This window comes from Ambystoma mexicanum, chromosome 5q (genome assembly GCF_040938575.1).
Source record: "Ambystoma mexicanum isolate Mex_15411 chromosome 5q, UKY_AmexF1_1, whole genome shotgun sequence".
Lineage (NCBI taxonomy): Eukaryota > Metazoa > Chordata > Amphibia > Caudata > Ambystomatidae > Ambystoma > Ambystoma mexicanum.
The window spans coordinates 641,801,735-641,818,555 of record NC_090933.1 but is presented as its reverse complement, the minus strand read 5'-3'; the positions used below and the strand labels follow the sequence as shown (position 1 = coordinate 641,818,555).

Sequence of the window (16,821 nt, the reverse complement as noted above, 5' to 3'; positions counted from 1 at the left end):
ACGGCACAACTGCAATGTTCTATTTCAACAAACAGGGCGGCACACACACTCCAAGTTGCTACAGAAAATATGGAAATGGGCACTCAAATGGGGGATATCCCTATCCTCGCAACACCTTCCTGGGTACTCAACACTCTAGCAGACTCTCTGAGCAGAGAACCCCTACCAGAGGAACACGAGTGGCAACTAGACCCAAATGTCGTAGACCACATCTTCTCTCAATGGGGTTACCCCACACTAGACTTGTTCTCTACAAGAGAAAACCAGCAATGCCTAGACTTCACATCCAGGTTCCCCCAGCCAGACTCCAAGGGGGAACGCCCCATGGATGAATTGGTCAGGCAAATTTGCTTACACTACCCCCCCCTCCCACCCCCCGACTCCATTAAGGAGCAGAATAGTGAACAAGATTCACAGAGAACAGATGACGCTCATCCTAGTTGCTCCCATGTGGGCGAGAGAACCGTGGTAGCCACATCTGCATAAACTGGCGATGTGATCCCATCAAACTCCCTTGTCCAACCAACCTGTTAACCCAGCACGAAGGGACAACGGTGCACCCTCAACCACACTGAATGAACTTGGTAGCATGGCTCCTGAAGTCCGAGTTCGGACACCTTAATCTTCCACAGCGGTGTATGGATATCCTCAAGTAGGCACAAAAACCAAACACTAGACACTGTTATTTCCACACGTAGAGGAGATTTGTAATTTGGTGCCAGTCTAAACAGATAAACCCCATAGAATGTATGCCATCACACATTGTAAATTATATGCTCCACTTCTTAGTTTCAGGGTTAGTATTCAACTCCATAAAAGTCCACCTGGCGGCGTTACCAGCATATACCACCTCTCAGAGTACGGTATTGTTGTGGAAAATTCCAGTCGTCATAGCATTCATGGAGGGAGTAAAAAGACTCCACCCTCCAATTTCAAACCCACCGCCAGGATGGGATCTAACTGTAGTACTCGCAAAGCTCATGGGGGGGTGGGGGGGCATTCCAGCCTATGGCTAAGTCTAGTCTTAAACACCTGACATACAAGAATTCCTGATTAGTGGCTATTACTTCCATAAGAAGAGTTAGTGAATTACAAGCATTGTCAATGCAGGATCCCTTCTTTATCATCCATAAAGATAAATTGGTTTTACGTACTCATCCTAGGTTCCCCCCTAAATTAATTTCCAAATTCCATGTGAACCAATCCATAGAGCTTCTGGCTTTCTTTCAGAATCCAACTAGCTCGGATGAGGTAAACCTCCGCACACTAGATGTGAGGAGGGCAGTCCTTTACTATGTAAACAAAGGCCGCTTAGGAAAACAGACCAAGTGTTTGTCTCCGTATCGCCAGGCAGAGAAGAACGCATTTCCAAAAATGCCATCTCCAGATGGATTGTCGGATGTATATAGTTATTCATTATCAAACAAGACCCTGCCTTTTACACCAAGTGCTCACTCCACACGGCGCACAGGAGCTACTCTGGATTTTATCGCAAATGTCCCCTTAGACAGAATTTGTAAAGCAGCTACATGGGGCTCGTTACACACTTTCACTCAGCACTACTGCATTGACAACCATTCCAAAGCAGATACCCAGGTGGGACACGAGGTTCTAGAACATCCATTTGCCACTGCTCCTTCTCACGACCCACCACCTTCTCTTAACACTGCTCGCTAATCTATGCATAGTATGTGATCTAAGCAGATTCCACAAGCCTCAGAAGGGATACATTACTCACTGTAATCGTATTTCTGATGCTTGTATCTGCTTAAATTCACATGCGCCCACCCTTCCTCCCCTTAGAGAAGGTGCATAGATGTTGTATGAGCTTCTGTTATTAATCTGCTTGGATACACCTGTACTCACGCTACACTTCATGCAACTTCATGGCAGAACAAAACAATCTGAGGGACCTAGACGCGTGTAGGACCATGGGTACAGTGGACGTCGCACTAGGGATAGTTTTACTGGCACGCCCTGTCGACTTCCCTTTTCGAGTTTCAGAAACAACTGTAATACTCTGCAGCTTCCACTAGATGTCTGCCTATGTATAGCATGTGAATCTAAGCAGATACAAGCCTTAGAAATACGATTACGGTGAGTAATATATTAACTAATTTTGCATTGCTTTTGGGTTGCCTAAAGGAACAGCTCATTTCTAATGAGCATTGTCTCAATCATTCAGCAATACCATTTCCCAGAACATTCTTAAGTTCAAATAAGCACGGCGACTTCCCCGGCAGTCACCAAAAAACCCACTGCGTTAGAAAGCTACCATTGAATCAAACGCTGTGGCGGGTTAACAGCACAACGTAACCAGTGTGTTTTTTACAGAGCACACTTTCATCCCCTATGTTTTCAAGAATTGTCTTTGTATTGCCTAAGCTGGTGACTGCATTTTCCAAATACTGGTGCAAAATAGCCTCATCCATTTTCTCCTCCTCCAACAGTGTCAGATTTAAGAAAACCATTGTCACTGTTTGTATTCCTTTTATGGGCAGACTTGACTTAATTCAACATTTGGAGCAGATTGAAAGTCAAAATGTTGTTGCTTTCGCAGTGAAATATGATTCCATCTGCCACTTCTGAATTTATTTTTCAACTATATCAGATGTGATTGATTGTGAGGATGGCTCAGTAACCTTTTGCACAGTAATAATTTGGTTCTTATCTTTTTCCCGTGGTTAGGCGTGTCATGAGTTTAGACAAGTGGTATCCTTGGCTCTTATGAACTCGGTTTTATTGAAATGAAGACATGTGCTGTTACCCTTAGATGCTATAGTTCATTAGATTGATGAACGTTTTTAAATTCTTGGATGCAAACACACGCCCATTGCCTTGGAGTTCAGGACAGGACTTTTGTCATTGTTTTATACCACTGTAAGCCTTTATCAAGCACGAATTCTGCACTGAAAAAGCTGTGCATGGAATATAAGCAAGCCATCACCAAAGCTAAACAGCTAAATGAGCTTTATTAGCACACCAAATTGAAACTGCGGACTGTTTCTTCTTCTTCTCTTCCCCCCAACCTTTTCGAATCCTAAATCAATTCAGCTCCCCAAAGGCATGTCAAACGTCTATTCCCGCATCACGCGTGTGGTGTAACTCCCTTGATTAAAAGGAAAATTGCAGATAAACTAGCAAGCTGATTTGCCCACTCATGACCACACTATTACGAATGATCTGATGGAAAATATGGAGGCCTCTGAATTTAATTTTTCTCCTATTTCTACAGAACCAAGTGATTAATATAACCACATCTATGAATCCAACCACATGTCCCTCTACTGTGATGCTAGCTCCTACCACTACGAATTTCATCAATCAATAGTTTCCCTAAGGCTATATTCCTGCAAATCTTAGCAGGGCGTGAGTTACTCCCCTGCGTAGGAAAAGCACATTAGACGTGAAACTATGGCCCCATAGCCAACAGCCCATTTCTATGAAGAGGCTGGATTAAGTAGCCACAAACCAATTTCAAGAACATCTTGAGCACAAACTGCTGGGTGACTATCCATCTGTATTCCGCTCTGGGATGAGCACAGAGACCTCTTATTGACGCAAAATATCAGACCCTTAACATCTTGGAATAGGGCTCCACAGAACTTTTTATGCATTTAGATTTGTCTGCTGCTTTTGATACCCTGGACCATACAATTCTCATGAATAGGCTGAAACGAGTTGCCAAAATAGCATAATGCATCCAAATGGTTTTATTAGTTCCTGAAAGGCTGAATCGCTACAGTAAAACTCTATCAGAAGAACTCTCCATTGAATATGGGGTACCACAAAGGATTTACTTGTCACCTCGATTGATCAACTTGTGTTTTAAGCCACTCCATGACTGGTTAATATCCTGAACATCAGCTTTCAAAACTAAGCTGACGCACAACTGATTTGAGAACTGAACACAGACGACCCACAAAGGAATTCTGGGGTGAACCACAATTCACTATGTATAAGCGTGTATATATATATATATATTCAGAAAAATCTAGTACTGGATGGACGCCAGTCGGTTGAGTATAAACGCTTCATGAGTGCCTAGTTAAATCCTTAACGATAATCCTCATGAATAGTCCAGAAGAAATTACTCTTGACAAAGTCAATACCAAAGCACAGTCGTCAGTGAGGAAGATATTCTGAGTCGCATCTCTCCATGTCTCAACATTTCAATTAAATAGTTACATCATCAAACTACTATTTAGTAAGACAAATAAGGCCCTTCATCTCTGACTATCTCGAAGCCTTCGTGTAGCCTTAGCAGTGATTCGCTCCAAGATTGATCATGGAAATACCCCAATGTGTATTAAAGTGTGGTCAATATTTAAAATATGGCAGCCAGAATTGTAACTGGCCCACCAAATGGGGCACGCACGTCACCTGTTATGAGGAAATTGCACCGATTTCCTGTTATGGTAAGAATGGAATTTAAGGCACTCATCCTTGTATTTAAAGTACTTCGTGGGATGGGTCTTAAATACTTGCAGCGCACATTTCAGTTGTATTGCCCACCGCACATCCTTGGGTCTGCCTCTCAGTCATTAGTTTTACTCGAACTGATCAATGGGATGATCTTTTAGTCCAAGCCATTAAGCTTTGGAGTTCTGTTCCGTATGAATTGCGTTCCACTGAACACCTTGTCTTCAGACAAACTCAAAACTCATTTCTTTTAGATAACTCGGTCTTGAGTATTAGCCTTTAGATGCTGTATGGCTGTAGGCGCTTTACAAATATTTCCATTATGTTCACGTTGGCTCTTTTACCAGTTCAACTAGGCCCTTACATCAGTTTTACCATGCAGGCTTCTGCCTATGCCCAGCCAAGGAACCAGTGTCTTCAGTGTACGTTTTCATTCTCCTTCTGTATAATCCAGATTCCATTCCGAGAATTTTGTAAAAAGAATTTAAATCCTGATGGGTGCTAACTTAGACTGTGATCCTGCGATCTATAGGTGTATTGTTGGAGCATTTTGAATTGGGCAGAATCTGGAGATATGCCTAAAAATGACATTTTTTATGTAATAGTTGAGGATCATCGGCTTACTTTTGAAAACCCACGCTATTTTGCTGCAACTGCTGGCCAACACGATTTTTCTCTCCCTTTCCTGCAGTAGAATTTCTTAAGCATAGTAGCGACTTGTGAATTAACTACTTCCCCAACCCCTTCTTGCGAAAGGCTGTTGTTGTTTGAAGGGGTTGCATGCAGGGTAAACCTTTTGAATGAAGCTTGGACGTTAACTGGAAAGATGTGTTGAAGATGGGTGTGAACTTGGGAAAGCATAGCTAGCCTCATTACCAAGGAGGTAGCCTTATGTGTTGTAGTAATCCTCATATTTACACAATGACCGGCCAGCTTCTTGGTAGGAGTTTGTTGATTATTCTTATTATTTAGGATGCATGCGGTCTCATATTTTGTAAGAGGTAGAAGACATTGCAGACATCACTTGCTAATTTCTGGGTGATTGGGAAAAGTGCTCATTTTGCTAAACATCTATCAGTAATTTGAATACCATATAAATCAATGTGAGCATGCCACTAGATATATTTTTCACCTAAATAAAGAACATGTACATGTTTCTCTTCAATGTTCCCTTCCCAAGGTAACTTTATTATTTTTTTTATTTATTTGCATTTTTAAAGCGCGCTCACAGCGCATCGAGGCGCTGTTACAGGAATATGTCTCTTAGTTACATATTTATCACAGGCTTAATACCCAGAGGTTTCGAAGCGCGGACCCGGGGACAGAACCTGTGTTGCTTCGTGTCGTCTTGTTTCCAAGGCAGCCATGTTGCCGCTGAGCTATCCTCCCGGGACCTTGAACTCTACATATCACTTATGTATTTGGGGGTTGGGGGTGGGACTTGGTGTTTCTTCTTCTCTAACTGATTTACTAATTCCCTCTGCAGTGTTATGCCTACAAGCCACATCTAAAAAAAAAAACAAAACTAGTTAACATGTGAAAGGTCATCACTCTGATCCTCCTGTTTAATTGGCTTAAAATTGGCTGGGCAGTGTAGATCAGCCTATACATTTGTGTTGCATGCTGGGCCTGTCTGGAGACTGCTTTGTGCCATGCAATTTTCTTTCTGTGGAAGACCTTGCAGCTCCCGGCTCATCTTTTACTGTGTCTCAAACTAAGGAACAAAGTGTAATATTAGCCTCCCTTGACAGCAAATTCATCCTGACCGCTGAATATCATAGGGTGGGGCCTTACCTGTTGTTTGCCTCGGTATGGCTATCGCCATTACTTTCTTCATTCTCACGTCCTGTTAATCTGTAAAGGAAGCTTCTTCTTAACATGCACAGATGAAACCTGAAGCTGCTGCTCTCGTTTTGATTGTATGGTGAAGTCCCTCTCATTGAGCTGGTATAGACCAGACACCTTCTCAGTCCTATGAAGGTTTACTTTTGTGCGTCTGTATATTGAAGTTAGAATAGCTCTGTCTGCTGAAACTAGTCACAGGGATGACCGCATTTACAAAAATTCTTAAACTTGGTTTTAGACACATGCCTGTTATGCTGGCAGTTTCCAAGTTTTTCCTTTTTGCTTTGGCTTGCTCAACATGGTGAGTAAGCATCTTTAAGCTTTGACATGTTTGTTCAACACACACTTGGTCAAGAAACTGAATGAAGAGAAGTACTTCTTCAGTACAGATTTCGAAAAGCTCATCCTCTGCCACTCATTTTGCGCTGTCTGTCCAGGGGACCACTGGTGATAGTGCGTAGTACAAATATCCTTAACATTAACATATGCCGCGGCTGCTTCCATTTTCGTTTTCTCTGCACTTTGGTACGTGAAGGAGAATAGCTTGGGCTTGCTTAGTTGGATCAGAGGGGAGCAGTGCAACATTGCTTTGCTGTTATGTGGATGTGTGGAAATCAGCTTTGTGTGCGGAATAAGCTTCTAGGTGTTTCTGACGCATATTATGTGGTTTACACAAGAACTCCCCTTGTAAGGTAAGAGAAAAGAATTGTTCGGCCATTGGTTTATAGTATGCAATGTAGTTCTGTAAACTATACGCATTCGATTTTCTTGTTTGGGGATGGGAGAATGCCTAATTTAGTGGTGGAATTAAGTCATTACCATAACTTAAGGTGTTATAAATGAAGTAGCGTTTAGCCTACCTTCAAAAGTAACTTTTTAAAGGCAGCTACGTCATGTGTGATTCTATTTTTCACATGTATGTTTTATACGCATTTATTGTGCAGAGTTCCTTTACGGCTTCACAACATTTGCTAATTGTTTGTACTGACACATGCATTGTTTTTCCTCATGTAAATGAAAGTGAAATTAAATAAATTCTACTTTGTTGATCACATTTTCTACTTTGTCCTTCATGTTTTTAAACGGATATAAATAATCAAAATGTTCATTAAATAGTTAATTGAAGTTTCATAATTTGCTTTGCAGGTGTAATAGATTTACTATTACATTTTTTTGTTTCTTAATACTGCCCAGTCACCAACGTAGTGATGGAACAGCACCACAGATGTGCCGTATTGTGACCCCACTGGGTGTTCATGCTTTCAATATATACTTGCATCTTGATTCCAATGCCATGCATTTAAGGTAGTAGCATGGAATATTAAATTATAGGTTTGTAGTTATGTTGACTGGTCCATGCCACGTGTAGAAAAGCAGTCCCTTACGCACCACCACCAGTGGAGCTGTTACGAAGGTCATTTTGAGCATCAAATCTTAAACTGTAATGTGCAGAGAAGTGGTTTGAGGCAGGTTGACTAACGCAATCACTTTTTCGAAGGATTTTTGCACTGCAGACGAATGGCTGTGCTAGTTAGGCGATTATTGCAGCACATGGCCTCTTTCCTTTGTTCTGTTTCCTTTCGTGATACTTGTATTGAACAGGGCAGATATGGTTGAGATACCCAAGAAATGTGCATCTCTACTGCCCAGAGTAGAATAGCACATTTTAAACATTTAGGACTGATCACAGAATTTGTATGCTTGTTTGCAGCAGCATTTTCACATGTTAAGTTCAAATTGAAGAGAACTGTTTCATATGCCTTCAACTGCTGACCGTTTGCCTCGTATATTCTATATATCTGTTAAGGTGACGCACATTATCTTGATTAAAAGCTGTGCTCTCGGCCTATTATGCAGATGAAAGTGCTATGCTTTTTGTTTTATTTTATCAGCAAAGGCATTCTCCTATGGTAAATAGTACTTGTTGGGTCCAGTCAACTAAATACTTTCATTTAAAATTGTCTCAAATTTTGTTATTTTTTTCTGTTGCTTGGGTTCCAAAAAGACATGCCTATGGCGCTTGGAAGATGGCGGGTGGGGGAGCAGCCATTGGGCTGCTTCAAACGTGGGCTTGTATTGTGGAATTCAGCCCGCAATCCAAGTAACCTGATTGGCTGGCTCCCCCGCCACAGGTGTGAATTTGTTTTATTAACTCGCTGGCCCTGGTCTGATATATTACCGGTGACTTGCTTATGGCATGTCTAAAATGCTAATCAAATATTTACTTTCATGATATAAAATAGTGTTTAAATGGTGAGCACTCTAATTCTCCAGATTGATCTATTCTATAATCCTTAAGAATTTCACGATCTGATTTCTCTGTGCTAAAATTTATTGAGCATATGTTGTAAATGTCCTGTTTCACTGTTGTCACTCATTAAGTCATTAATGCTCTTCCCTCATTGAAGCGACCCTTCCATTATGGATTTCCTCTTTACGGAGTAGAACATTGACCTTGTTATGTTAGGAAATGTTCTGTAACAAGACTCTTATTTCGTGCATTAAGAGCTTTCACATGCAAATTCATAGTAAAAGATTGTGCAAAATGAGCACTGTTTAATGTGGCAGTCTGTTTGACAAACGGAGCACTGTGACTGATTTCAACAATTATCACAAAATATCAGTTAAAAGTTAAAAAAAAAAAACAGGCCAGGCTCAAGTCAGCTGCCCTAGTTTATGAATGCCTTTTCTCCACATACACACAGCACACCATTACGTACTAGTGCAGATTAAGTTCGCACTAGTGGCGAGGGCACTTTTTGAGATCTGACCTTAACTTGGGCATTCCTCTCTAGGGGCTGTTTTAGTGGAAGCAATTATGATTTCCTTCATTCAGGACTTGAAGGGATCCTTCAATGAAGGATGGATAGTCCGTGAAGATCAGTAATGGTATTTGCATAAATTCCCATTCCCAATTTAAAAAGAATGTGGGGGGAAAAAGTAAACCTTTATTACATATGAATTGAGACTTGCTGCTCATTTGTCACAGCTGCATGAAGTCTTCTCATACTCTCTAGCTCCCATTACCTACCTGTATTTTACTATTTGGGATTCTTAATTGAAGTTCTTAAGTAGCAGAGTGAAAGGAGAGCTATTCAGAACTTTGGTAGCTGGAATGCAAGGGCGAAAGTAGGGACAAGATCTTTTTTTTTGTAGATGGTTTTTCTTGGAATTCTTCTGTCCGTTACTGAAGGCACCTATTTTCGCCTGTTCAAGCATTTTCTTTCATACTTGCAAAGGAACCTCTCTTGGGATTTGAATGTGAATGTGAAAGGGAATGTTTCCTACCGTACACAGGCGTTTTCTAATCTCATTCAAACACATTTTTGTTTATTTTATGAGAATTATGTAGGGCGGTCGTAGTTGTAGGCCTCCACAAATACTCTCAGATAGGTTTATTTCTTTACATAGATACGGTTGGTGAATGTATATTCTGCTAACCTTAATGTTCTTGTGGTGTGTGGTTTATTAAATATTTTCTGTGTTGTACTATAATGGCACATTATTGGAGGTGCAGGTGAATCCAGACATTGTTTTCTTTCATACCGTCACTGCAGAGTGTTCTGGTGGAGTTGACAGGCGAAGTGGTAGGAGTGGCGCACGGGGAATAATCAGTTAGTTTTTGGGCTTTTGTATTGATAAGGACGATCATCGGAGGAGGCAGTGAGCTGCTGAAGTGTGGAATAGAGTACCCTTGGTCATTTTAGTTTGGTAATGGTCCAATACCTACATGTTCTGCAACCCAACTATAACATTTATTTTTACTTCTATGCAGAATGTGAGATGGTGCGGCTTGGATTGCATCATGTGCTTCCTTTGGTGCCACTGATTTTGCAAGCGCCTATTGTAGACTGACTGACTTTTAGTTTTCGTTGTTTTGGAAAATGTAGAACACATGTTTATTAAGGAAGCACTGCACTGCTACACAACACAATTGTGTGAAGTATTTTAAGGGATCATTGTTTTTGTAGTTGCATATTGTAATTGTTGTTGTGCAGTTTACGACTTAACATTTGGTTGCATAGTGAGGTTACCAAGACACAGTAGGCATGATGCAGATTGGCTGCTTTTTGTATAGTGCCAACCTGCTACCCATGAGGACATTCTGTCTGTATATAGGAGTATGTGTGACTCTTATGATCTGAAGATCAGTGATCATCCTGAATTTGGACATTTAAGGCAAGTCCGCAATTGCCACAACTTGACCCACCATCCCATCAATCTCCTTTAGAGGATATTGTTTGTTGATTACCAGTTTAGGGACATCCATTTAAAAGGGAATTTTGACCCAACTGTGTCCTTGTAGATTAATACTTTGTTTTTTGTATTTAGGCCCAGGCAGTGCTCCAGATGAGACTTGGTAGTGGGTAGGTAGTATTTTACTCCCTATTTTTTAAAGTTGGGAGTAAAATGATTTATTAGGGAGTACAAATGGAAGTCGAATTACCAATGAGAGTATTTTATGAGTAAAAATGTTTTAACTAGAAAACGGAAATGTTTAATGAAATAATGATTTTCTATCCACTTATTCATGCACTTTAAAGGATCTGTGTTCGCGCCTTCCAATCAGGCACTTATAATAGTTTTTCCTGTGGTGCTACCTGCACTACTGGTTTAAACCTATCCATGGAGCTTTGTGGGTGAATGCATGGGCACACGGTTCTACGTGTCAATTTACTATTTTTAGTTGGGAGTATTTTTACTCACTATTTTTATATTTTGGGAGTATTTGCTTATTTATTGGGAGTAAAAGTGGCCCATACACCCCTTATCTGTAAAGGTGGGCCCAGGGATGAGAAGTTTACTTTTAAAAAACCTATGCACACAGAACTCTGAGCTATTAATATTCAGGAAGTAGTACTGGATCTGAAGCAGGTTTTCCTGTCAGTACAGTTTAAGAATGAGCCCACCCATTTTCTAGTGTATAACAGAAAAGCAGTTCCTTCATGGCTAATGAAGATTCTCCTTCTCTCTGGCTCGTTCATTGCGTTTTACCTCTTCACCTTTCCTTACACTCCTGTTGCCAAATCTGCCTTCCAAGTCATCTCTTTATGGCTTATGCTCTAAGAAGCAGCACAATTCCCGTCACTGTAAGCACAACTTTCAAAATTAAGTGGATGGACTCGTAAGCCTGTGTATTTCTTAATCTATGTAGCCATCTCTTTCCCCACCCCCTGAAGACTCTTTACTGTACTAAGTCTACCACAGCCCTTGCCCCTTTTCTGGTCACTCGCACGTATTTTTCCTTCCTTTCCTCTGTCTATAGAGGCAGACATAACTGGGAATTCCTGTTCAGTTTAGAAGCATTATTTCTCCAAAGAAAGCATGGTCATGCATAATCGCAACAAACCTAAAACTATGATCTTCGATGTGATTCAGTCACCCCATTGATGGCATTGATGTTCATGTATGTAGTTCTATGATATTGCAACTCCTTAATCGTGAGAGCTAGAGGAGTTCGTTTAACGATTATGGGGGGTAATTTTCTCTCATGGGGCAGCCTTTGAATCATGGGATACAAGCCAAACCTCATGTGGATAATTTCACAGCACTTGCAACCAATTTGTGGATTCATTTGTTCATCTTTCTGAGAAACTGTTTTCCCAAACCTTTGTGAGGCATTATGAATATGTGCATACATGGACTATTTTTAGTGTTGTGTGTTTTCAATCTATTGGCCTTCACATGCGCTACCTTTAACTATCTACAGTGCCATCCAATTTCCCCCCCTACTAAACACCAGTTTTCAGTTCTTGAAAGATTTACTGTGAATTTACCTTTTTGTTATGGGATTAATATTTTGGAGCTGACCATGTCATTTTGGGAATTGCTAAAGGACTATTATATAAATGGACTTAAATCAAAAGATGGCTTAACAATTTCAGTTAATGGTGCTGTCCAAATGTATATTGTTTGGCAAATTGCCTGCATTTTGGAATACAGTGCGAGTATCCAGTGCATTATATTGTCTAACTGAATATGCATGCTTTTTTTTATTCTGAAATGTCAGTAACATATTTCCATCTTGTAAACATCAGGGCAGGACCCAGGAGGGATAGCAAAGGCCAAGTCTAAGGCAGAAGGTACCTTCAGCATTTTTGTGAAGTCTTTCAGCTATGTGTGCTGTTTGGTCCTTCTGGAGCTTAATCTGCATGAGCATGAATTCTGTGTGACCATTTATTTGAAGTGCTGTTTTTGCTTGGTTGACTCTGCATTAGATCTTACTAATTACTTTTAAAGTTCAAATGAATGCCCCTTTATTTGTTAGAGATAGGTTGCATTTAAAGTTGGAATGCTAGCTGATGTTTTTCAGAGAACTCGTTTTTCAGGACTATAGAAACTTTGGTCACTTGGTGAATCTGTTCTTTTGCCCCAGCCTTTACATTTCCTAACCACCTCCACTGATCATACTGGATGACAGACTCTTAGCATTGTTATCATGAAATTGAAGAATTTGAAGAGACCCTTTCAATCAGTGGTTCCAAGCTCCTTCTGTAATGCACAGATATACCAGGGATCGAAATTTAGATTGGATAAGCAGGAGCTAAAAGCAGCTCCTCGGTATCCGGAATTAACCAGTGAGCAGGAGCTTCCACTGGGAAGGAGAAGCAAGTACAGAGCGTTTCGCATATCTAACTTCCAAATAAGATGCAAACTTATCCTTTTGCCCAGTATTTGACTGTTTTAAATGGATAGATTTATCATAATGCTTATTTATATATTGTGCAGTTGGGACATAGTCATGAAGTTATGTTTGTTCCGTTGACCTATGGTGCTTAAAGTAGCTCCTGGCAGCTGTTGGTTTCCAGCTAACCAGGCTCCTCTTTTACGCTACAAACAGGAGCTAAATAGCGAACCCTGTGCTCTTTGTATTTTATGAAGGTTTTGTTTGGTGTCTTGTAGCTATCCACTCCAGTTTATGCTCAAGGCACCAAGTGGTTTGCTGCCGGGCATGTTTCTTCTGTGTAAGGGTTTTGAGGCCAAATAAGTGCCTCCACCGCCAGTTCCATCCCTAATTGGCGAATCAGGGCCTACACTGTAGTAGATGCCCAAGCCACTTTATGGTCTTGGCTGCAGATAGACTTGGTTATACAGTGGTTTATGGTTATTCATATGTGCATATGCTGACATCTAGTAGAAGCTGCAGAGTATTACATTTGTTGCTTTAACCAAGCACTGGGCCTACCGCGCCATGCAGGTCAAAGCCACAATGGACGTGGATGGAACTTTCAGCGACAGCAGCAATGCTGCGTTATGCGATGGCGATGGGTATACTTCAGTTTCTCAAACGCAGGCCCCCGACCCCATCAGTCAGGCCAGCGGCCTTGTTACAGGGACGACGCCCGGCGGCATTGGCATTCTCACAGCCCCTTCCACTAAGCACATAGCCCCGGGCGGAGACTCGACAAAGTCGAACAAAGGCCCACGCACAACGCTTGGGGAGAGGTCCGTAGAATCCCTGTCCTCTGGGCACTCTAGGTCCTGATAACCACATGACCGGCCTGACTGTCAAAAGACAGAACAGACGTGACGAAATACATTTCTGAATGTTGCACGTCAGTAGATGAGACTTCGGATAATTCGAAGCTGAAGTTAGAGGTTCGTCGAAAATGGCAAAAAACCCTATACAGGCGGGACTAGCCCATTTGGTTAAACATATCCCTGAAGGCCTAATGAAGGGGAAGGAGTCCAAAAAGAAGTCTTCTAAGACCCCTCATAGGGAAAGGTCTCGTAAGGATAGGTCCCCACACAAGGGTAAGGACTCCCAGGAACAGGATTCCTTGTCTACAGGTCTAAAGAAAAAGGGCCAGCCTTCACCACAAGTCCCATTCACTCCTCAGGATCAGGGGTTTCCATTGGACCCTATGTCCATTCCTAGCTCTGCCCAATGGAGATGTGAGAAGAATGAGCTTCATGGCAGACTTTTTGGAGAAAAAAAAAACCTGATTCTTTCAAGAGTCTTCAGTCCACCCCACCCACAACAGTGGCCGCTAGTTCTCAGATCCCTGTATCGGCCACTGCTTCTCAACCCCCTTCAAAGAGTTCTCGCCCGATACCCTAACTATTCCATCACAGCAAGCCTCCCCCCCCCCCCCCCGACTGCCCAGTCATTGACTTATATGAACCGGACACTGAGGACCTCTGTTACTCAAGAGGATGCAGACCCTTACTATGGTGATGATGATGATGAAGAGCCAGACATGTATAACATGGACTCTCCTGTCAACCAGGATCCTCCTGTGGCAGATTCGCCTATAGATAACCATCCACTACAAAACGACATGCTCATCAAGGCAGCTGAGCACTTCCAGATAAAAACGTAGGAAACTCGACAAGGACTTTGTTGACAACCTTTTGGGGGATAAAAAGGCTGTCGCTCAGTTCATTCCCCTCCTGCAGTCTATTCAGCGGGAGTTCATCCCTGCATCGAGAAGCTCTTCCACCCTGCTCCATCAGACCCTCTATCAGGGGACAGCTCAAACCTTACTCTCTTGCAGTTACAACAAGGAAGAGAGCAGGAACACCCCTAGCCTCTTCTGAGGCACCTTCAGATAAGGATAGTAAGAAGCGGTACACGATGGAGAGGAAAATGACCTTCGGCTGCCTTTCAGGCGAGAATTGCTAATAACACCACTCTTCTGGCAAGTTATAACTGCCATACATGGGATGAGATATCATCTTTGTTAGCAGCCCCTTAAGAGACAAATTGACCCTTGTGGCTGCAGAAGGCAGGGCAGTTTCAAGCTGCATTTTAAAGAGTAATGTGGACGCCGCTGACAATGCAGGCAGGATTATTGCAGAGGTAACCATTATTAAGCCTCATGCTTGGCTACGCCAGTCCGGCTTCAAGGAAGAGATGCAAGCCACGCTTCTTAATATGCCCATTGAGCCCAACGTACTGTTTGGTAAGGCCGCTGAAGACTCCTTGAAAACTGCTAAAGAGGAATACGATACACTAAAGTCGTTGGCCCAGCTAACTAATAAACCCACTGGCCAGAGAGGCAATAGTAATTTTTCGTCGCTCACATGGACAAAATTCAGAGGGGTTCAGGCTTCAATCAGAATCAGGGAACTTCCTGGGGTAACAATCAATGCCAAGCCTCACAAGGTTATCACAGGGAGTAGCGCAGAACCCGTGGTTAGGGGATGTCCTCGTCCAGAGGTGGTACCACACCTCCAAAACAGTGACTACCAGCTTCAGATGCCCTCAATGCCTCTCCAGTAGGAGGGCGTATTTCAAACTTCACCTAAGCATGGAAGGGAACACCTCAGACAAATGGGTGCTATCCACCGTAGCAGGCGGTTATTGTGTGGAGCTCGTCGAGCGACCCCCGGATCCATCCACCGCACCAGAAGACTCACTCCAAGGAAATCGCAAAGCAGCTAATAGAAGTCGTCCCAGTCAACCAGGTAAACAAAGGTATTTATTCAACCTACTACCTTGTGCCAAAAAAAAATCGCCCAGTATTAGATTTACGCCCTACAAACATATGTCAAGCCACAAAAGTTCTGCATGGCTTCGCTACAAGAAGTAATCCCTCTGCTAAAGCGGGGGGGATTACCTGGCAACATTGGATATGAAAGATGCTTATTTTCATATTTCAATGTTCCCAGCGCACAGAAAGTTCTTGTGGTTCAAGTTGGCAAACCAGCACTACCAATTCAAGGTGCTACCCTTCGGGATAGCATCTGCACCAAGGGTATTCACAAAGGCACTGGCGGTGGTGGCAGCGCACCTGTGCAGTGAAGCAATCCCAGTGTACCCTTACCTGGACGACTGGCTGATTACAGGGGAAGACTCCCCAATTTTGCAGGCAAAACATTCAAAGAACTATCGACCTTCTTTCAATTGGGCTTTTCCATAAACGATAACAAAATCAAGTCTAGTGCCGAGCACAACCAAACAGTTCCTAGGAGCTGTAATAAACTCGGAAGAGGGGTTAGTCTTTCCATCAGAGGAAAGAGTCCAAAAATTGTTACTCCAAATACCTAATTATCAAGCCGGCCGCCAGAGAAGCGTACGCAACGCTATGCGTTTGCTAGACATGATGGCAACTTGCATTTACTTGGTACCAGACGGGCGCCTGCGACCCATAGGAGTGGTTGGTGAAAAAGTGGTCTCAGGCAAGCGGTCAGTGGGACGATATAGTGGTCGTTTCGCCAACACTAGTACAAAACCTTCGCTTGTGGACAAGAGAAAATTGAAGGGAAACCCCTTCCACTATCCGGAAGTGCAAGTGATTGTCACAACAGACGCCTCACTCGCCGGGTGGGGGGGCTCATTGCCTTCATCACACAGCGCAAGGTCTGTGGGCTACGGCGCAGAACCACATCAATCTGCTGGAACTACTGGCGGTGTACAAGGCCCTCCAGGCATTCGAGATACACCTAGCAAACTAGTCATTGCAAGTCCTCACTGACAGAACTATGTAGATGTTTTACATCAACAAACAGGGGGCACACGTTCTCCAAATCTGTCCAAGCTAGATCAACAAATTTGGAAATGGGCACTCAAACAGAAAATATTCCTTTCATCACAGCACATTCCAGGGG

At 42.5% G+C, this 16,821-nt stretch overlaps 1 protein-coding gene across 8 annotated transcripts in view; it reads left to right on the top strand.

Annotated features, from left to right (window-relative positions):
- ASPH (aspartate beta-hydroxylase) overlaps positions 1-16,821 on the top strand; it is a 1,438,894-nt gene that overhangs the window by 288,360 nt on the left and 1,133,713 nt on the right. For 5 of the 8 annotated variants that reach the window (XM_069621103.1, XM_069621105.1, XM_069621100.1 and 2 more), the window contains one exon: positions 12,306-12,350. The exons of the other annotated variants lie outside the window; for them this stretch is intronic. In XM_069621103.1, the coding sequence (XP_069477204.1) occupies positions 12,306-12,350 (45 nt within the window). The remainder of the gene's footprint in view (positions 1-12,305; positions 12,351-16,821) is intronic. 8 annotated transcript variants of the gene reach the window in all.